At 32.9% G+C, this 24,362-nt stretch overlaps 2 protein-coding genes across 2 annotated transcripts; one reads left to right on the forward strand and one right to left on the reverse strand.

Moving 5' to 3' along the window:
* Positions 1–840: 840 nt before the first annotated feature.
* Positions 841–8,256, reverse strand: LOTGIDRAFT_215742 (hypothetical protein; the record flags this gene model as incomplete). The annotated part of the gene is made up of 15 exons (XM_009056848.1): positions 841–1,355; positions 1,759–1,835; positions 2,272–2,365; positions 2,797–2,833; positions 3,057–3,259; positions 3,443–3,561; positions 4,150–4,236; positions 4,489–4,580; positions 4,733–4,854; positions 5,282–5,427; positions 5,662–5,787; positions 6,230–6,346; positions 6,689–6,828; positions 7,140–7,267; positions 8,115–8,256. The coding sequence occupies 15 exons, from the start codon at positions 8,254–8,256 to the stop codon at positions 1,159–1,161; spliced, it is 1,827 nt and encodes a 608-aa protein (XP_009055096.1). The 3' UTR covers positions 841–1,158.
* A 1,207-nt stretch (positions 8,257–9,463) lies between these two features.
* Positions 9,464–12,708, forward strand: LOTGIDRAFT_118724 (hypothetical protein; the record flags this gene model as incomplete). The annotated part of the gene is made up of 7 exons (XM_009056849.1): positions 9,464–9,513; positions 10,799–11,034; positions 11,408–11,661; positions 11,842–11,934; positions 11,983–12,030; positions 12,372–12,453; positions 12,653–12,708. 7 exons carry the CDS (start codon positions 9,464–9,466, stop codon positions 12,706–12,708), a joined length of 819 nt encoding a protein of 272 aa, XP_009055097.1.
* Between the last annotated feature and the right edge of the window lie 11,654 nt (positions 12,709–24,362).

Below are 24,362 nucleotides of genomic sequence, written 5' to 3' on the forward strand. Positions count from 1 at the left end.
TACTTAATTTGACACTAGAAAACAAGGAAACCCATCTTTAAGAGTTTATAGAATTTTCTCTTACATATTTCATGGACCAGTCACCTGAACTGTCTAAATGAAGTTCTACATTATGATATTTTCTAATTGATTGATAAGTTATATTTAGTTCATTATAATAATTGTATAATACTTCTTCCATTTCTGTATAATTCCAAGATAGCTTGCCAGGCAAGGTAATATTTGCCCACTGGCAGCTTTGATTATGAATAAAAATATTTAGCAGTACAGTAACAATCACCAGTATGAAATATTCAACCTTCTTATATATATATACACTTCTTTTGAACTCTTTAGGGCGATACTGAATAATATTGAGTGTGAGTTATTGCCCTTGTTCTTGAAAACGTTAGAAGGCAAACATTCAATCTTCAGCACGGGGCTGAATAATAAAACCAAGTTTTGTAAAAATCCAGCAAGAATCATGCCTTTTGGTGTTTAAGAGCTAAATTTGAAAGCGTTTTCAAGAACAAGGACAATAACTCATACTACATATTTTTCAATTCTTCTGATTTTCAATAGGGTTCAACGTTGTCCCTTCTAGAGTGTTTACGAGCAAAAAATTGAAAGCGTTTTCAAGAACAAGGACAATAACTCATACTAAATATTTTTTGATTCTTCCCTATTTCAATAGGATTCATTCTTGGGAGATTATGAACACTCATGCCAAGTTTCGTTAAAATCCGTCATGAATTGTGTCTTGTAGAGAGTTTTTATGAGCAATTGTGGAAGGACCGACGGACATACCGACGGAGAAGTTCTACATTATGATATTTTCTAATTGATTGACGATGGCCAACACTGAGTTAAGTTATATTTAGTTCATAACAATAATTGTATAATATTTCTTCCATTTCTGTATAATTCTAAAATGCATTACAAATAGATCAAAATCAAATATTATAAATATGATCTCAAATTCATCGGAAACATGTATACAAAATTACCCTATAAAAAACCTTAATATAACAGGTGCAAAAATAATATACTTTTGTATAAACTCTTTTTGCAAATATGCTATAATGCCCAGTTGAAAAAAAAAACAGGAACCAAAATGTCCCAAATTTGACCTTTGCAGACCAAATCAACTGTATATATGGAAGCTTAATGTAAGAATCATTAAGAGTTTATAGAATTCTCTATTATATTTGTCATTGACCAGTCACCTGAACCGTCTAAATGAAGTTCTACATTATGATATTTTCTAATAGATTGACGATGGCCAACACTGAGTAAAGTTATATTTAGTTCATTACAATAACTGTATAATATTTCTTCCATTTCTATATTCACTTGACTTGTAGCTTCATCTAAAACTGGAAATAAAATACGAACTAATAATTACTCAAAATAGGGAACCAAACTCGGACTAACTGCCCTGGAAGATGGTGCCTCCGACGAGGGTTCTGGAAGCTGACTGTAAGCTATGGAAATGTTTGACAGCTACAGAACTGTTGTTGTGTTCCTGGATGTTAAAATGAAGGAGGGTTTCTGTTTCCAAGTGACAAGACTCTTCGTAACAAGACACCAAATACCAGTTAACAAGTGATGCTGAAATAAACTTTATGTGCTATGATGACTCACTGAAGGGATTATCAGCAATCAAACCCAGATTGCCATGTGAAATCTCTGAAAGAGCCCTCCAAATGGATGCTGAGATGATAAATCCAAATTTAAGTAAGACTAGACAAACCAGGCATGAATAATTAAAAGACTTACTGGCAAACTGAGGTTGATGGTAAAATAATCTAATGAAAGATAATCTTTGACTTTCACCTGGTGATAATTCATTATACCTAAAAAATAGAGACAAAAGTCAATCTGCTAGTCTGTCCTTGTGGTCATCAGACTCTACATTCTTTTGCTGTTTTTATAAAAAGGTTTTAATAAAGTGTCTCCTATCGGTATTTACATAAAATGATTTTAATATTACATTTAGTTTAGTTTGCAAATGTGCCCACTTTGTACTTAATAACATCTAACTTACTCAGAAACTAAAGCTAGCTGTCAATCAAAATGTCATGTGATTGTGAAACTCTTAATTAAGTGAGCAACCTTAGCCAAGTGGGCTAAGTTTTTGTATTGCTTTTCCAATCCAGTGAAGGTGATGCATCCCTATACAGACTTGAAGCCGTATAATCCATATGAGAGCTTGATATATTAATCATGTCTACAAGTAATTTTAATCTATAAATAATCAAACATCTTGTGTGAGTAAATGGAAAATCTTACCAATCCCAATCTGTGGTGGAGTCAAGATCACCCAGCCTGTCTAAAATAGTTTTCAATCCCACACGGTCGATATATTCATAGAGCTTACTGTCCTCTGAAATAAATGATTATAGGCAAATCGTATCAAATAAATGTTAGTGGATGAGAGACCTAGAATCACAGATACAGATTTGACTAATAGTAACTCATGTTTGAAAATCCAAAATATTCCAGGATAATAATCTTTTTGGTCATTTTTGAGTTTAGTAAGCACCTCACATCATCACATGCTGCAAATGTGGATGAAACAAATTTTTGGGGTGTGAAAGGTCCATGTGATTGCTCCAGGGGTGTGAAGGCTAAAATAGGTTGGGAACCACTGCTTTAGAGGATGGGAATCGATCCTTCAGGGTCATCAAAATAATGATTGTCAGTAGAAATGAAATTTGTTCATGACCTTAACCTTGTACACCAAAAGTGGGCTGAAGTTTTCTTTCCCTTTCATTCTAGTAGACCCAACATTAAAATGGCTAATAAAAATCTCACCTTGTTGTGATGTACTATCAGACAATGGGAAGATAATCTAAATATAAGAACATAAACTGTATCAATTTGAGCTAGTCAGAGCTACCCAAAATTTGCTGAGCTGAATTTCAGATTCAAAATTTGAATACAAACATTACGTTTTGTAGTCAGCCTTCCAGTTCTGCTGCACATGATTTTATCTTTAAGGAAATACTGTTGTTGGTGTCAGACAGAAATGTACAGAAAAAAGTGACAAAAATTCAAAAAATTAATGTACAAACCTGTTGACGAAGGGTACCATTAGTAAAATAGGGTTTCTGTGGAAGATATAAAATACTGCTAGGGTTGTAGTTGATAAAACTATCTATATTGCCTGTGACAGTTCGCCATAATCCATTGATTACACGTAGTAAGGAACTTTTACCACAGCCACTATTTCCGGTTAATAAAATATTTATTCCGCTTTCTAACTGAAAACTTAAATCTGGAACAGAACAAATTCAAATTTACGATCTATTTTCAATATCAATCAGTCGTTCACTAATGATTTTCTAGCCACAGAAAACTTAAACTGCTTTGTGAGTCATTCAAAATGACCAATCAATGATCATGTCACACATTAGTATAGAATGGGTAACATTGAAAAAGAAAGAGAAATGCCACTTACTTCTACCGAGAATATCAGTTGATTTAGGGGGTCCATAAGTTAAATTATCCACTCTGAACGCCAATCTTGAATCAATAATCTCACTGGAATTTAGTAATTCTTCATCACTTTCAGGATTTCTAAAATAAACAATAATTCGAAGATAGCTTGTCAGGCAATTTATGGTCAGTTCTGCTGAGTTTTTCCACAGATCTTTTTCATCAAATTCACACAAACAAGGTCTCATCTACATAGACAAATTTCATCAATATAGGATTTCAACTCTACCGTGTTAACAAGGAAATTTGATGCATTTTTACTAAGTTAAAGGCAATGACTCAAAAACAGTTTACTCAAAACGAGCTTAATTCCAACTTGACCGAGATCTCATTAATATATACCTACATACCAAGTTTCATTAAAATCAGAAAAAACATGTAGCCTTTATCGTGTTTACAAGCCAAATTTGATTTGGTTTTTCCTACGTCAAGGGCAATGACTAAAAAACTGTTAAACCAAAATGAGCCAAATTCGAACTTGACTGAGATCTCATTAATATATAACTGTACCAAGTTTCATTAAGATTGGATATAAATTGTAGCCCTTTTTGGTGAACGAAAGAACAAATGGACAGGGCAGACGAACGTACAGGGACTAGCCATGCACTTTGGATCTATTATTTTGTTATTGACAATGGTAATGTTTTCAAAAAATAAAATTTAACTTACTGTTCCCTACCCACAGTTTGTACAAATCCATAATTTTCATTTTGTTCATCTTTTAATCTTCCTAATACCTCCAATAATTGACCTATTCTGAACAAAAAATCTAACTTAATGTATTGGTGATTCGTGACATAGACAAACTATCTAATCTTTTGGATAGAGCATTAAACTAAGGCCAGAAGTGATGCCTAGGAGTGTAAATAGAAATGAAATGCATTAAGGTGCATCAGCACAAAAACAGGCTTTACAGCACCAATTAATGTCTATGACTAGATGGTAGACAAGATTATCAAGAACCCGAATAAATTATGGTTTCTTTTTTCTAAGTTATCTAGAACTAACCTATGAGCCGCCCCGGCAATGTCTGTTATTTTCGTTGATAAATCAATTAGCTTTGTAAAACAACTAATCAGATAAATTGTCACAAACGCATTCTGGAATTATAACAATAATTATATTTCTTTCTGACAATATGTCAAAGGGTTTTCAAAAGTTTTTTTTATGATTGATGCATCAAAACAATGATTTGAGAATAGAATTATCAAGATAGTTTGACATTATCAGATCTTATAATTTTAGTCCCTACCTTAGCTATTAAAGCTGCAAGGTCTGGTGAAGAAAGGTGATCGTAAACCCCAGCGAATATTGGTATCGCCAAGGCAACGTAACTGATTATACTTCCTAAATAATCTGATACATTGATAGAAACTGAAATGAGATATATGTAGTTTTATATAAAAATCTATTTTAGAGGTCAGATAATGTAACATCTGTCTGGATATACATGTATTTTAAATGAAAATGAATAAATGGAGTTTTACGTCCTACTTTTCTGCACATGTATTTTAAAGCCAAGATATAAAAAACCCTGCGAAGATCTTACATGTTATTCTTTAAAAGTATGAATGTTTATTTCCTGAGGATTGGCAAAGAACCAGCTGATCAACAGATCCTTAAGAATCTTAACTATTATCCTAGAAAAATTCTTACCAAAAGGTTTAACAGGATCCTTTTGAATCTTAGTTGCTATCCTTAAATATCATTATTCAGAGGAATAAACAGTCACTATATTGTTAATCCCACCCCTCTTTCCCCATCCTTAATCCCTAACCAAATCAATAAAAATAAAACTTACAATTTAAAAAATATTCTCTGTTTATCAAACTTTTTTGAGTTGACAACAAATTTTGTAATTTTTCGTTAGTTTTTCTTTCTTCAATTGCACCACATCTATAGAAAGCTGCTGATTCACAGTTAACTCGTAACTGCATGTGTTTAAACCTAAAAAAAAAATCATCAAGCTACAAGTCCTGGATATTGTCAACTTGAGCTCGCTAAATGAGATGCAGACACCCCAGAAACGACACTTTTGCAATCAAGTAATGTATCAGTCAAGCAATCTTTTGTCCAATAAACATCCTGTCTTTTGGAGTTACATTTGCAGTCAACTTTGGTGACATTGTTGTCCTCTCACCATAATCTACTGAGAAATATACCCTGGATATAAAAACTAACCTAAAATCTCCCTCTCTCCTCTCTTGAAGGTAGAAATATCGAACTACAGGTGTCATAAGAAATTTATTGATGACTGTAGCCACAATAAAAAAACATAACACACTGACAGGACCTATATACCCTGTACTGAAAAAGAGAAAATAAAACATCAGAAAGGGGAAATAGGTCATAGACAACAGCTCTATAAAAGAAACTTGGTTTTTGGTATTCATTTAGGACTTAAAATCAAATGAACTAATTGAAATAATGCACCACTTTCCCGTCCCGTTCCACCTTGTTCAAATTGATAAGGTAGATACTGACTAATTAGCCATCGTATTACATTTCTGCCAAAGGTGTCAAAGCAAGCTGGTGAGCAAATGCAAAATGGTGAATTGATTTTGAAATTTTGAATAGGTCACTTTCCATCTACAGTGTTTTCCTGTGTATTTTGCACAAGTTCTATCATTCAATAAAGTGATTTGATCATAGTTGGTTTGCTTGTGTTTTTCTTTCCCAAAAACATGAATCCATAGAAGTAATGAAGATACAACGATAAGGCAAAGGGAAATAACTCACTGTTACTGACCTGATAGCTGCCTGATAGGTATAGTAGCCTATAGTAAAAGGGGAGATAACCATTGGTATCAAAACCAAACTAAATTGATTACATAACTTATCTATATCCTGAGTAATTCTTTGGTCTCTGAAAAATATTGAAAGGTTGAAAATCATCTTTAAAATGACTTAGAAAATATCCACAATAAAATAATACTGGCCTATTGTTCTGATTGAAGATAAAAATGTAGTGGACTAAGTTACTAACTTTCTGACAAGCCTCTTATTTTCTTGTAACAAATAGACATCTCAAACAAATTACCATCCCTCTTGATGCAACCTGCGACATCAAAAATTTATCTAATTAACAATCTTGTTACATGTAAAGTATGATAGCCATTTTAAATAGCAACCACTGTATAATACATTTTGTGCTCTTTCAAATGAATATTATACTATCTCAACATGTTTTAATGAAAAGCATACTTACGGATTGTCGATAGTTTTATCAACAACATTGATTTGATAATATAAAACATCATTAAAATATGATTTATGTAGTGCAGAAGATAAGTTCCCTCTCCAGTTGATGTATAATATACTTCCAACATACAATATTGTACTTTTAATCTGAAATATCAATGTAGGTCAAGTATAACTTGATATTACATTGTATCAACTTGATTAACCTATTATTGTCCCTTTTTATCCAGATTTGTTACATTTGTTACTTTTACATAGCTAATAATGTTTTATGGTACTTGTTGCTGACTCCTTTTCAGAGAGGCCACAAGATCTTAAGAAGGGGTTTTTGTCTAGGTGTAAATTGCAGAGGGACTTTTGTCTGGAGGGGCCTTGTCAATCAACAATGTGCTTATGAAAATTTCCCAGCTACTCTACCATTTTATCAATTTGGATGTAAACCATGAAAGTGAACTTACAAAAGCTTCTGCTAGTATAATAAGTACAGCGATAGTGGTCTGATATTTAAAACCTGATAGATCTTTATCGCCAAGAACTTTATAATATTTACTAGGAATATAACCAATATAGTTAATTATCACTTGTTCTGAAATAAAACAATTACAAATATATATATCATGCTTGTCATGTTTGTGACATCGCTCAAAATTTCATTGAACTCTCCCACACATGCATTCTCTCAATGACAATAATACACTGCTATACATTTCTCAATGAATATGATACACTGCTATACATTTCTCAATGAAAATAATACACTGTTATACATTTCTCAATGAATATGATACACTGCTATACATTTCTCAATGAATATGATACACTGCTATACATTTCTCAATGATACACTGCTATACATTTCTCAATGAATATGATACACTGCTATACATTTCTCAATGAATATGATACATTGCTATACATTTCTCAATGAATATGATACACTGCTATACATTTCTCAATGAATATGATACATTACTATACATTTCTCAATGAATATGATACATTGCTATACATTTCTCAATGAATATGATACACTGCTATACATTTCTCAATGAATATGATACACTGCTATACATTTCTCAATGAATATGATACACTGCTATACATTTCTCAATGAATATGATACACTGCTATACATTTCTCAATGAATATGATACACTGCTATACATTTCTCAATGATACACTGCTATACATTTCTCAATGAATATGATACACTGCTATACATTTCTCAATGAATATGATACATGTTTAGAAGACTTCATTTTCCAAATCAGGTAAAAGAGGTTTGGAATGGCGAAAGCACTACTTGTATCAGAATATTCTTACAATTATTCTTTGCCTTGTATAGCATTTGACACAATTTCTCCAATTTGATTTTTATGACAGATGAGTTGGAAACATCCATTAAAAACATTAGTGAGGGTGTGTCTACTCACCTAATAATGACAAAAGTAATAGAAATACACAGAGAAGACTGGCAGAACTACACCAAGATGGGAATATAAACGTCAATAATTTCAAAAATCTCTTCACAAACGTAAAATCAAATGCATATCTGAAATATAAAATGTCAACCATTTTCAGCCACCATCATTTATAGTAGCAGTATAGTCATTGTTCACTTCTCGCTCCTGTTTAGTTCAGTTACGAGTGCATTCTATGCTTATAAGCTTTAAGTCATACAAGTATTTGATCATCTCTTACTAAGGGCCCAAAATCAGCTTTAGCTATTGATGAAACAGCTTTAGTTATTGATGTAAGCCGTGGAAAAACATAATAATACAGCCTATGGAAGCTATATTTTAAATACTTATTTTATAATGCACAAATAATGCTCATTACATTTAGCCTACTAACATGTGAACTCAGTTTATAGTTATGTCAAATAATTCACATTTCTATAAAACAATTTCACTTTTATGACATCAATCTCCAAACATTGGATGATACGGCCTTTACTGTCTGACTACATTGAGCTCTGAATTGAATTTTTTCTCTTATTTCATAAATATTCAAAATAAAATTTTCAATCATATGATATTTCATATTTGTGTTAGAATGTCTTCGGGTCCATAGAAATACGAGGTTCAGTAATATTGCATTTAAAATAGAGATACACTTCCCTCCCAGAAAATTCACGTGAAAATGACCCATTTTTGGAACTGAAAACTCCCCTCTGTAAAATTTTTTTTTTCAGTGGTTAACATTTTCATCACCCCAAAGGCAATCTAAGACTCTCACTAGTATTTTGTAGTTGGTATTTCAAGGCGCTACTTCAATTAATACCTCTTTTTGACGCCAAACTTTGCATAGTAATTGTAGTCTGTAGAAATCGTTTACATGAAATGGATTTCTCTCCCTTTGCAACCTTCCTCATGATAACCGCAAGGTTCTTATCGGTCAAATTTTGGAGGAATAAAGAATCAAATATCAAAGTAGAAAAGATCGATCGCTATAGATCGAATCATTGTGCATGACGAACATATTTTCCATTCATGACTTTTTGGAAATCTTGAAAATAACTCACTTGGTGGAAGCGGCAGAGGGCCGGATACGCTCTCCAGCCATGCCGAAGCAAAATGAGGTGGAAAGGAAATTGAGTTGTATAAACCTATAAATTGTCTGGATAATGTCGACTACCGAAACGTTAATGAGAGTTATCCTTGTTCCGGAAGTAAACAATAAAATGAAAACAATTTGTCTATTTTGTGTTTAATTTTAATAGATCAATATCTTTATGGAATGACTGAATTAGTGTGTGAATTTTTTAAATATAGCAGGAAATATGTCCGATGAAGATGATGACTACATGTCGGATGCCATTCTCCAACAATGGTAGGTTTTGCACATATTACGAATATTGCTATCCTTTTTAGGGCTTCATTCATCATAATATAAAATACAGACTTACAGTGCAGTGGTGTAACCTTTATTCTTGATTAGGATTCAACAATTAATTTCGTCAAAATTTTTTTTTATATCTTAGATGTTTCTTCAGATATTCTATAAAATAATTAAAATTGGTTTGTTCTGATTTTCTTTATGGATCCCCCCCCGGCCCCACTTTGACCCATGCCATATTTCTCGAGTAACCAACACGACAACGTTCGTCAAAATATGTCACCTATTTTCATGAAAAATGTTAGATCTATAAATAAGGCAAGAAAAACACTTTGTATGGATACCAAGTGGTACAATTATCATTTCTTAGTATTTATATTTAATATCAAATCGTTATAACTAATGACAATTCTTTCAAAAAACAATGATTTGAAAAAAAGAAATAGTGCCTGTCCAAATAAGATACGTAAAATTTAAGTAATTTATTGCTAAAATTCATTGAAACAACATATATATGACCCGCATTGTGTTCCATAGAAATTTTCTGCTGGCATGGAATCCCCTAGTTTCACAAAACTTTCTTCACTGGAATATATTCTAGCAAATAATACTTGGAATTCCAAATACAACAAGAGGATTATAAGAAAATTTGACAGATAAAAAATTGTGACATTTGATAATCACCATTTTGTATACCGGTATGTTAGAAATAGATAATAAATTTTACATTGCTTTGAAACGATAAGAAAAATTCTGCAGGTTGTGGTTGTAAAGATAACCCATGTGAATCAAAACATGCAAATGCATAGGTCACGCGAGGTTGCAGATGCTCGAAATTAGGTGACGTGAATAAAATAATAAAATCTTTTATTTTTTGTGAAAATCAAGCCTGGTGTTTTTACAACTAAACTCTTTGAACACTGAATGTGTAAATAAAATGAAACGCCATAGGTACCATGAACTTCAGGTGTATGACGTTAACGTGAAGTCACTTGGTAGCGACTGCTCAGTTAGACTACATATTGCAAAATTATGTAAAGATATCTATAGTCCTGCATTCTCTCTCAATTCATCATTTGTTTCTTCTACTCACTATTGAATTACAGTTACTGTCAATAAAATTACTGCGGAGAATAAGAAATATGTGTCTATGGGTCTCCTGCTCTCTTCCTCTGCTTTTTCAATCATGTTTTATATTTTTGAGTTGTAAGTCTGTCATTAGGTACAGATTACTATACAGTTTGCATCCTCATTTTCAATTACTTCCTTCTAATTTCAGCAATGAAAAAGTTGATAAAAAAATTAAATTGAATCCAAATAATATCACTAAGAAATATGAACAAGAAAAGAAACGAAAAGAATTAAAGCAGAAAAATGTGATGAAACCCAAAAAGGTTTTGGAAAAGGAGAAGAGGGAAGAGATGCTAGCTAAATCATCTCTAACCACTGACAATAAGGGTTTCAATTTATTACAGAAGATGGGCTTCAAACAAGGAATGGTGTTAGGAAAACATGGTAAGCCTACATCTCTTTTGTGAGGAAAAAGTAACTGCTATTGCTTTGTCAGCTGAATTTTAACTACAAGCTTACAGTAACACTTTATAGACTTATAATCTAGTGTAGGGTTAATCTGCAATATAACAAAAACCATTTTTGCAGAGAAGTGACAATGTCTTGTCAGAGTTTCTAGACAAACTTAAAAATCAGAAACTTAATAGGTTATTAGTTAGATGATGAAATTAATGAAAACTATAGACCAATATCTAGAGGAATGTGTCCTTTACCTTACCTGAAAACTATGTTGCTTTTCAATAATGAAAATGTTGTTTTATCTGCCTCACTATCCATATTTTACTGGTAATTAAAAGCTTTTTTTTTCATTAATCAGGAACTGGTAGAGCTGAACCTGTACCAATCAATTTAAAGCTTGGTCGTGGAGGACTTGGGCAAGAGGAAGACAAGAAAAGAAAACAAAATGAAAAAGTTGCTCGCTGGGCTGAGTTAAACATTAAACGTCAAAAATTAGAGAAAAAATCTCAGGAATCTTTCGTGCAAAATCTTAGACAGAAATATTCTAATCAGGAAGGGGAAAGAGATTTAAGAAAAAGTCAGAAGGTTTGTGAACAGCTGGATTCCGAACAGGTTGGTATTTGACTTTAAGATGATTGTGAAACTGTAATACTAGAAACTCTAGATCAAGATTAGATTTGAACAACATTTCAAAGAAAACAGAGCAGGTCAATGTTTCAGGCCTTGAAAAACTTTCCTAATAGTGTAGCATAAAAAATGGATGGAAAACTTTATTGCATTTCATTTCAACAGGGTATAACAGAACCATCAGAGGTATTTTTCTGGCCTCGAGAATTTCTCCAGAGGAAGAAAACCAAGAGGAAAATTGAAGATGAAAATCATGAAGTGGAAGGAAAAGAAGAATATTCTTATGAATTAGATGAAGAGGATCAGGAAGAAGAAGAAGAAGAAGAGGAGGAAGAGGAAGAAGACAATTTAACTGTAAGTTTAGCTAGAATCTCAAGCAAGCAAATATTAGCTAGCACTTGGGATTATGATGATTCTTACCTGACCTGAGGTATAATCTTGACTCTTATAGGTTGCATATAGCAGCAGGCGACATATTTTTTGCATGTAAGCAGCCCATTAAGAAAAGAAATTTCATTTTGACCTTAGCGATATACCGAAACAGACTACCTTAGTAACTGCTCATGTTTAGTTCATTCTCACCATTAAATCCTGCCATTGCTTGCTTCCTGTTCATCATAATTTTTGTGTTGCTTGGGTCTGAGTAAAAAAGACTATTTTTCTGTTTAAACTATTGATTTGCTTTTTTCCCCCAGGTGAATGAAAAGTTAGAAATTTTAACCCTGTATCTTCGTAATAAGTACCTATACTGTATTTGGTGTGCTACAAGTTTTAATGGTAAGTAATAGCTACAACTTGGCAGAACTTCAGTTTAAAATATGCCCAATTTATTTTGTATTAATACACTTGAAACTGCATTTGAAACTCAAAATGTGCTCACAAACTCTATTGTGCTTCACAAACAGCATCTCAAAGACAATTTCCAATATGTTTACTTTTTTCATAGATTTAGACTATGTTTTTTTGTTTTATATAGATGTTGAAGATCTGAGTTCCAACTGTCCTGGTAACACTGCAGATGATCATGATTGAAAACACAGGGTTTTAACATTAATAAGGGATGTAGATGGAGTTGCATTTACCAGTCAAACCGAACTATCAGAACACGACTGATGATCATGACTACAGGTTTTATTTACCAGTCATTTCCGATTTCCAGAGAATGTGATGATCGTTGTTATATCGGGGATGATTTTTTGGAATATGTGAGTCATGTTTGACTGAACTGACCAAGTCTGTGATTATGCAGATCCTTTTTTCTTAGACAAATATAAGCATATGAAAGATTAACAAAAAACACTCTTTGTTGATTTTTTCTTTAAAAAACACATAAAAAGTATGTCAAAAATTAAATATATGATACAAATACATACACTTATCTTCAACTCTTTAAAACTGCTTCTGTTTTCTTACTGTACTCAAGTTTACATTGATAAAATTTGAACATGAAATACTCTACCCAAAATGAAAAATCAAATTCACACATGGTATAATACTGCTCACAATCACTATCGTCAAGCAAAAATATTTAAACATTCATATCATAAACACACTGGCCACTTTCATATGTTAGAATGACTATTTGTACCTCTTGTGTAGTCTTGACTCATACCCCAACGTGCATTAAAGTATTTACTGGATATCTCCATTCAAACAACCAGACAGTGATATTGACTAGTCAATCTTCATAAAGAGGGTACTATAAAACTCATATTCAAATTCACAGCTTTGTTTTCACAGTTTTTATCCTCCAAATTTGAAACTTTGGAAATGAAAAAAGCTTTCAGTTTTTACTGAGCTCTTACTCCCAAAGTACAGAACAATTAGGCCATTTTCTTTAATTCTTCTGAATTGAGTCTAAGTTAAGAAGTTTTGGTCTCCATATCTTCTAACTGATTCCGTTCATCCATCATCTGAATTGATTTCATATTCTGAATTAGAGAAAAACACCTGAAAAAAAATATGTCTTATTAATTTTATGAAATAATAAAAATCTTTTTTAGGGTACAAGTTCACTAAGTTCAAGTTAGCTAAGCTAATCGATAATAGTGTTCATAGCTCACCATTAAAATTTGAGCCTTCAAATCCATGTGTTCAGAATTAACCGTGTTTGAAAGTTAAAATGGAGAACCATGGCCTCCAACTTGAGAAGATGGGAACATCTTGCAAACTCAAAAAATAAAACGTGTTGTTTATCATTGTATCATAAATATTAAACATTAGAGATGATTCCAGGTAAGCCAATAAGCACTTAGGAGCTTGACCTGCAGCAGTGCAACTATGGAATTCACATGAAGCAATATTCTAAATGCAGATATCAGTTTAGATGATTGATAACCACTTTGAAAAATGAAAGACATGCTTACAAGGAACCAAGACCAAAAGTAAGGAAAGATCCCATGACAATTTGGTGTGTTTTCTTCACATTACCTACAAAAGAAGAAACTTTAAAAATTACATTCAAACCTGAATGTCATGAGGTTTCTATATATGGGGTTTTGTAGCACATTCATTTGCATGGTTAAGTCGATAGTACAGTGGCCGTGGTTCTAATCTCAATCAGAAAATCATCTTCACTCATAATTCAGGACTTTTCATGATGTGTACCTCAAATTCAGTTATCCTTGTAAAATATGTTTATTTGTAGCTTTCTTTCTTTCGTCGTGGAGATCATGGATATGATTAGCTTAAATGCTGAGCAAAGCAACCAGACTCAGGCTACATAATTTTTTTTTTTAAAACTAAAACTAACTTAGTAACTGTACGAAATTTAACAGCACATAGAAGTATATAGTTCTAACTTCATGACCTAGGCCCATGCTTTTTATGGGAAATCTATTCTCGTAACACCCTAATGCTACATACAAAGAACCACTTCTTAACTTAAAATAAATCTTAAACTTACTTGTTCCCATAAAATAAACTACACCAGCTATAAAGCTTCCTGAAGCCCCAGAACTCAATGCTGATAAAACAGATTTTCTAAATATGGACTGGAAAACAAATTGAATAGTTTTGTTACTTAATTGTTTATAAATAATCATGTTTGATTATCCATACATGGCACACAATTCTGGTAAATAATGGGAAATAAAATTCCCAACGTCAAAGGGTGTGCAAAATTATACTGCACTGTAGACAAGATACAATAGTAGTTGCAGCTTTAGAGCCATGGTGAGCTTATAATTGATAATTTGATAATTTTGACAGTGGGTTGAACTAACTTCAAATGTCTCTGGGTCTATTATCCGCTCTGGAAGCCCAGTATTGCTTTGCAAAGTAAATTTTAACATAATTTTGACACCATCCTTTTCTTTTTCATAAAAAATTGAAAAGAAAAATGCGAGTCCTCTAATCATTTTTTAAGAGATAATGGTGCTTATATTACCTTGCTGGGTTCGACATCGTCCTCATTCGCAGACATTATTGCAGTTTTTGGTTTGGAACCACATAGATTAGGCCTATGAGACACTAGGGCCAACTTGGTTGGTTGGTAGATGACAAGTTAACGTTCGCTTCCAGCCAGCTGGTTGTGTAAGCCATGTAAACAGGATGACCTTAACCTTGTTGATGTAAACTTTGTTCTTATTGGCTCTGTAATTTCTTACCTTTATTTTGATTTGTTTATTTTGTCACGTGATATTAAATTCAAAATGTCAGCCTCCTGGATATAAACTAGTCTTGATCATAGAGTCTCGAGCCTATAAAAACACATAACTCTAATCAGTAGTAATAATCGAGACCACAATTAACCAACGAGTGACATCAGAGCCGCATATATACGGCTCTGTAACAACTGCCAATTTCATCATTTCAGCAACAGAACATTTTTGTGTGTTCTCTTTCAGAGATTATTAATCAGACTTATCTCCCTTATATCACGTTACCTATATCCTCTTCAACATAGTTAATCGAATTGTATACGATACCTTTTAAACAAGAGAATGTTAGACACCAGTAATTTATCTTCAAATAATAAAATGAAAAAAAAAACAAAAAAGTGTCAATTTCATTTCACTGAGCAGAACAGATGATAGGCCCCAATATAATATTATATTTCATTAGTTTGTCAACGTGAACCTAGCCTACCCCGCAGAACAATATAAAACTCTATTTAATTTGTGAGCCAATCAAAGTAGGCTACAAAGGGTTTGCCTCTTTAGGAAATGGACAGTTGGCCTAAAATGTAAAACTCTATTCCATCTAAACAGTGTCCAGAGCAGTTTGGTTGTAGAATTTTTCAATAAGCTCAATAAGGTAGTGAACAGAAAGCAATATAGAGCCACACCACGCCCTTAATTTATTAACCCAATGGACAAAAGATGAAGACAAAAAACTTCACCCTACTCCATTTCCCATTCAAAACAACAAGAAGATATTTACAAGTATATTATTAATAATAAAACAATCCAGAAAAGATGAAACTTGTAGAAATGTGGAGTAGGTCACATATAATTATGCACGTGCAGGCAGATTCCAAACATAAGCACAAACAGTTCCCTTTGTTCTGAGGCAGTTCCATTTAAAATGACACATCAAAAATCAACTGGTAGGCCTATATTATATTCAATTGCCATTTTTTTTTCCTCGAAACAAAAAAAAATGTTTATCATGTCTGAAATCGTCCCGGGTATGCCCGTTGCCAATCAAAATAATGACGATAATAATAGGCTACATGTAATATTAATCACTCTCACTTGCGACCATCGCTTAAACCTATACCTTTGTAACAACGACCCAACAGAGATCATTGTCTAGTCCATGCCCCAGAGTGCAAAAGTTTGCTGATTTTACATTTCCATAAGTTCGCCACTGACCAGGGTTGATGTCCATTTAAAAAAAACGCTTCTTTGCACGAGGGGCCAAGGTTTATATACAGTTTACAGTTTGGGTGGTTGAGGCTACCCGTGGTTATACTGAGAACAAGGGTCAAATCTAGACTGTGATTTATAGATCAGAGTAGGGCATAAAACTCCTTTTTATTTTATTTAGTGTTCGTAAGAATACACTACCAAACCGTCATCGACTCCGCCTCTTTTTAATGAGCATCCACTTTGTATTTGCAATATGAAAGGTAAATAAATATGATTTTAAAGGAGATGTATTTACAATGTTAACAGTTCGAAAACCTTTGAAGTTAAAAAGACTAACGATGGTAAAAATAACAATAAAAATGTCAAAGAGAAAGAAAATATGATTAATAAGATGAATGCATAGAAATTTCTATTATAATAACTAATTATTCATTAATTATAATACAAGTCATTAATTATGTACATATATTTGCATATCATTAAAAGTGAATCGTGGAAGACCAAATGAAATTATTCCTATTAATACATGGTTACATGGTTATTATACATAAGTGGTTTTGATTCGCTTCACAATTATTGTTTCATTAAAATATTAATATTCTCTTCGATTCTGACGGTCACGTCCGAAATTTGCTGACTTTTACTAAGCCCTTGATATCTATTTTTGACTACCATGTTCTAGACAACTTTAAATTGAGAACTGAAGCGAATCAAAGACACTATGCTAATACTGATGATTTCTATTCTAACTGAAGAACTAAAACTAAACGTGCCAACTTCAAATTTCAATTATCTAAAATTGCACAATTTCTTGAGAAATTTAAAACCTGACTCCAATAATAAAGCTCAAGAAATGAAAAAAGGTTGGGAAATCGCTTTTTATATTTTTAAATTTCAAATTTCGAATTCACTTTAATTTTGCTGTGGGCCTATATGCCACATTTCGCCTTTAATAACATAACCTAATTCATTGGCATAAATTCTATTCTAAATGTAGAAATTTATCGTTTTAAAAACTATGATACAAATAGGTGAACTTTTCTCGTTGTGTTAAATTTTGGTTTCTAATGAAAAAAAAAACTTGAGTATAAGACTATCTATCAAAAAAACACAGGCTCTAAATCAGATGATTTTATGCCCAGCTTCTACATCTATGAGGATAACTAGAATAACTATTTTGGTAAACATAAAACAAGATATAGATGTGGTTAAAAATGGTATAGGGTTTAACCTCAGAATAAAAAGAAAATCAAAATTGAAAATAAGACCTAAAACTTTTTATCCATTTGGCAACTCACTTCACAATTTCATTGTTTGGAATGACGTCATCATGACGTCACACGTTGTGATTCCATTCACCAAACGCCACACAATGCATAGATAAAAGATTTCAGAAACAGTTCGTTTCCAAGCACAAGTACTTTAAAAAGACAAATTTGAAAGCCCAAGAGGCAGTTTGGCGCACCATAATATAATTTAATCTTTCGCCTATTAGTTTCCATGGTAACACATATTTTTTGACGTCATCATCGTCATAGAAACAACCTCTGAGATATTAAACTGTAACATAATAATAATAGCAGAATACTCATCAGGGGCCATAACCGCGTCCGGCTTGTCGAATTACATAAATGTTTACCACACATACACAAATATCCGTTATTATTTCGTTCCGTTCTACAAACACCATCAATTAGCGTCAGTTGAAAATTGATATCTGCTGAACAAACTCTCTCGATCACAAGAGAACCTGAAAAAGAATATGGATGAAACGTCAAGTGAGAGGTCGGACTAGAGATTGATTTTTATATTTGATCGACCAGTCTGAAACTGTGGAAATATAAACCAAATTAAGAACAATAAGTTACTTCAATGTCTGAAAGTTTATGCAAGATCACGAGAACATACTCTCCACCCTTCTCTGCTTTTTGGTCAAGTTTATATGTAATACCAAAGGGCTGAAATAATTATTCCTATCATAGCTTAAACACCTTGGGTCACCCACAAATCTAGCACATGGACAAGGTTTCAGTTTTAAATTTTAACACCTACCGTGTTTGTAATGTGTCCATTTTAAGCACACGCCCTGAGAACATAGCTTTTTGGCGGGAGTTCGTACATTTAAATTTAGCGGATCCGCGCATGAACTGTTTTTGGCTAATCCTGTACACACATAGCACGTGATAGGCTCTGAAATAGAAGACAGAACATCATTAGTTTAAAGAAATAAAAAAGAAGTTTAACGCCGTACTTGTCTTTACCACGTGAGACATTGGAGATAAGCAACCCAATACAGCGTACAATGAAAGAATAAATTGTTAGTTGTAAAACACCAGACATCACCACCTATATTCCTGGGAGTGGTTGACTATTGGTGATTTATAGAAACGTCAAAAACGCAAGACATCAACTGGACTAGTTCTATAGCGTGGACTGTTGTACTATTGTCTTTTTTAAATATAGAAACACCAGACTAATTAAGCGACCTAACTCTGGGTGGGAGATGGTCGACTGTTGTACAAGGGTCTGTTCATAGAAACACATCACCTGGATTATATTCTAGAGAGGGTAGGTCACTGTTCTACTATTGGCTCTTTATAAAAAAAAAAAAACAAGACATCACATCACCCCGTTTTATATTCTGGAGGATTGCCCGCACTGTTCTCTTCTGATTGTTGGACGTCACTAAACGAATTTATTGGATCTGTGAATCAAATTTCTGATTTCTAGTCTAGAAGATAATGACTACCACTTGACGAGTTGACCAAGTCAACAGACGGACCGAAATAAACTTCTTCAAACCACACTTGAAGACGTCGATTTTTTGCCGATACTGTCAATACTGTTTAATAGATTGTCAGGCTGATATGTTCGAGGGTACGCAGGCGTCTACTTGTAAGATCGAGTCTACTTATTTCCAAAAAACTGAAAGGGTTCATTTTAATGCCTGACTAAAGACAACTAATTCGATCACAATATCACAAATCGTCGACAGGGACAGTGATGTGTGGATTCACCAATGATACTACATAAGCGTCTAGTTAAAACACAAGAATTTCCACTGTGGTGTTCAGTGGTACCTATCAAATGATTTAAGATTCGGTATATTCTTCTGCGTTTCATTTAGGCTAACTAAACGACGACCGAATTTTCTTTTACTCAAATTATATATTTTTAAACCACAAAGTCCCCACTTTGCCTCATTTAAAGTTTACCGTGGATTGCACCAAGGCCTTGAAACTTGACCCCTTCATTGATTCTGATGAATTTGAATGGTCAATGAATACTCCACCCTAAATATTGGATTGTTAAAAGCCGTTTAAATACAGAGATCAAAGGATTATAATCGTATTTGTAATGAAATGTCTACAGTAACAGATGTTCTTATTACTCTTTGCTCTGGCTCCAGATGTCGACCATCGATGTTTCTAGTTACAAGTCTAATGTGTTATTATCAAGCATTTCAGATTCAACATCTTTAAGGGATAAAGTCCTTTACATGTTTAACCTTTGGTACTACCATCTTCACAATGTCAAACTAATGCGAACTTTGTCTTATACATGCAAAAAACGACACTATAAGCCCATGATTCTTACATTGAAACAGCACACAAAACTATACGTATGGTTCTTACTTGAACGTATTCCAATGTAACAACCAAATGTAATTTCATATGATACATGCAATAGCCACCTTTCTTGTATCATGCAATGCAGTGAGTTGATTGGATTGTACGATTGCGAATACAGCCAATCAGAACCCTTGGCATAAATAGAGTAAACATTTTAACTTCTTAGTTAGGAACGCTCGGTTTATTGTCCTGAACCCTTTTCCCATGTCAGCTTTTCTTGAAAACAAAAGTCTGACGGTACTATATATTCTATGTAAGTTGAATAGAAAGGCAGGAATAATAAAGAGTACCAATCAATCAATACTGGGATATTATTGTACAGAATCTAGGCTACTAGAACAAACTCTCGCCATTCTAACATCTATATGTCTTTATTACCAGTTCAATAAGTTTATCTCCATATTTTGATCTCCATTCCACTTTTGGTTGCTACTCTATTGTCTCAGAGTGTATCTTAGTGTAGTGATCTTAAAGTCTATCCCAACATAAGCATATGCAATTTCGCGCCGATATCCTTGCATAGTTTCCATAATTGTACACTGCATGTCAGTCTGTCTGTTGGTAAGAATTATAATTAATGGTTTAAATACTGATTATCAATTGAACTAAACAGTTCAATATTTCGTTTTATTATATATAAACATTCCTTAATTTTATTTGGAGTAGAAAATAAACAGAAAACGAAATATTTTATTAATTGGAATAAATGATGTCTGGTAAAATGTTTTGATTATAAACTGGCGAGGTTGGAAAGAAAAAAAGACATTAAACGATGAAATACCTTTTAATAGACAGAGGTCCGTTTCTCAAAATAAATAACGATTATGAAACCACTGATTCGCGGTAACGCAAAGACCAACCAATCAGAGATCGTTGTGATATATGTCTATTACAGTTATGGTGTATCTTTCCATCTGACCTCCGAGTGTCATGTTTTTAAGTATTGAAAGATCAAAATTTATCGTGTGCAAATATGGCAAAAATATATTGAGATATTTTAACAATAAGATTCTTTGTGATATGAGGCACTTTACTAGTTCTAAGAAGCTTCATGAAATTTTACGCCAATATCAAGCAATAATATAATATACATACGATATAAGTTACGATGTTTTTGACAACAACTTCCTGATTGGTTGGTCTTGACATTTCCAAATGGGAGCGGGGGTGGCTGGGCGAGTTTCATCCCGGTTTCTCCTTGTTAGTGATGCAGGTCGGAAAGGCTGACATGGAACATGGGTCTAGTCGTTCGAATGGGATAATAAACCGATGCCCTGTGTGCTACAGGCTGTGCATGTTCATGATCCCCTGATAGTTGGATTCAAAACGTCGACCAATCGAAGGTCTTCTTACATTTGTATTTATAAAAAGTAACGTCGTTTCCGACAACGGACCTCTGTTTATAAAACCCAATATTTAGACTCGCAACCAATTAAATGATATTTACGATGTTATAAAGAGGATGGTTTAAAGAGGTATTTATAAATTGGCCAAATTACTTGGTTTTCAAAAAAGAATTATCGTTCCTCGGTTATTTTTTTGATTTTCAGAATGTTTTATAATTCAGAAACATGATAGTAACAAAAAAGAATGCGATGTTATGTTCTGTACAGCTTAATACTTAATTGAGCTAATGAATTGGAATAGTGCCTTACATCCCATGTACGGCCTATGTACCGTATTGAGAATGAAATGAAGTTTTACGCCCACTATGCCGAACAAGATCTTGAGAAAGAAAATGAAATTTTACGTTCAACTGTAAAGTATGAATGAATTTTAAGTCCTGCAGTTATTTACTTTATTGGACCAATGAAATAACGCCTTACGTTTTTTTTTTATAAACAATATTTTATTAATGCATTAAATGAATTGGGGAACAGGCTTATGCCTATATAACCCCTCTCCATAACTCCTTACGTGTTTTAGTTTTTTCAAACCCTAAATCGAATCAAAATGACGTTGCGTCGACTTTCCTCATTAGGTTTGACTCTATGTTGGTTTGTTTCATAACATTTGATATATATCTAAAAAAAAAGAGGTCGGCAAACAAATGCCAAGTTTGATAGTTGAAGTATTAAAGATAGTAGACCTACTATGTTGTTCGACAGCAGTTAATAATTATAGCATGACGTCATATATAATGAGTCAATTAGTGTGTAATTAGGTTATGACGTCACTAGCACATAATATTAATGTATATTATTTGGATATCACGCCCTAATATTCATTTTGTTTTTGTTGGGTATATAAAACGAACTACTTACTTATAGCTATAGTTCATAGTCTAACATACAATAAATACACATTCAATATGAAATGTGAGGTCACAAACCAATCATGGTTGTTCACAGAGTGCTGTGCTTAACACGAAAGGTAATTTTTTGGACAGAATGTAAGTCCTCGATCAGAACTGGTAATTGCATGTACATTCAATATAAAATGTCGAAAACACGTAGAAAATGGGCGTTACCTCCATTGATAGCAAATTGTTTATAACTACATGTAAATGCTCTGATGTCGGATATCACAGATTAGAAATTTCAGGTTGTAACATTGCGGTTAAGCAATGTTACGAAAGCACAGGCACAGGCATGTAGGCGTAACCTCCAATGATAGAGCAATGTTTGTGAAGTTAGTTTAAAAGAATGATATAGAATATTTGAAATGCAAATCCATTATCTTCTGAACCTGAAATATATAAGAAGAATACTGGTTCCAACAGGAACATTAATAACCATGGAAATCATAATAAACATTTTCACTGGTGAAACTGAGGAATTGTCCTATATTAAATGAAAAGGAAAATGCGTATTTCATATAAAAAATATATATGATTTATTAAGTGAAAATAGTATAATGTATGATATTTTTGCGAGGAAACTCACAGATTAGGGTGATTGAAAAGTAACAAGTTACTATTCAATATAAGGCACATGGCACAGGGTTAAAGTTATGTTTACAATAATTGTGATGCTAATATGCAATGAACTAAATCAAAGAAAATCATATCGGTTATCATATAAATCTACAGAGTACACTGTAAATGCAGGTGAATGTATTGAAAGCGGTTTCGATTCTGAAAAGTTATATGGGTTACTAAAGATGAGCTCTATCAACAGTTTAACCCATATAATTAGACGGTTTAATCTCTTGAATCAATCAATGTACACTCAAAAATAGAAATCAGCTAATAAGCTTGTTCAAGACGCATGTTTCAAGAACTAGACATTTTATAACACCGCAATATCCAACGACACATCTGCCCTATATACTTTATTTATCATAAATAGCAATAACATATCTAAAGACTATCATTTTCTGAAATTAAAGAACCGATCAATAAGATTCACTGTTTGAAATCTTCAAAGTTTCTCTCCAAAGAATTCAATTAATCAACCCATTTGTAGTATCAGAAAATCCTGTTTTCAGATATTTTATTTAAAAATTTCAGTTTGATCTTTCTATCGTAAAGAATGTAGTTTATATGATTTGTTTTTTATTTGACGAATCTGATATCTTTATTTACTGAACATTAATAATTAATTTGATAGACTGAGACGCTAAGTGCTAATGCATTATACTAGTCCTAAAATACTTTGCTTGATAGTCCGAAACTTAGATGTTACAGGTGGGTATATAGATCTAAAATAAAACTTGCTGACTGGCAAATTTTTATCGCGATGACGTCACCATCGAAGTTTAATCAAAGCCTTTGAGTTTAATATCGCAATGACGTCACCATCGAAATTTAATATCGTGACGTCCCTTAAGGTTTTATATCGCGCTAACGTCACATTGTGGATTTGGCAGATATGACGTCACAATCTTTGTTTTATGCTGATGTGACGCCACATACGTACATTTTATATTATAGAGCCGTGACGTCATTTATTGCCAAGCTGATTGCCTATCTTACATTAAGTTATTAATACCGAAAATCGTTAAATTGTAACGTAATCTTATGCTGTGTTACCCCCTTTTATCCATTGAACAAGGCACGGATCGTGACGCGGTGTCTACAGGGAAGATAAAGTAAGATATTAGCAATATAGATCGCCATGTACTTGACTACACGCTAAAAGACGACTTACGAGAGCTAGGGTGTAGGAAATAAGATTTAATAGAATTCTAAGTTTCTCTTATTGACTATAAGCACGGAATATTTTCTTTTAACAACTCTAAGTATTAATTAAATACAATCTCACAAAATTACTTCAGATATCTTTCTTTTACTGTTCAA

Source organism: Lottia gigantea, assembly GCF_000327385.1.
Source record: "Lottia gigantea unplaced genomic scaffold LOTGIsca_29, whole genome shotgun sequence".
NCBI classification, from domain to species: Eukaryota; Metazoa; Mollusca; class Gastropoda; family Lottiidae; genus Lottia; species Lottia gigantea.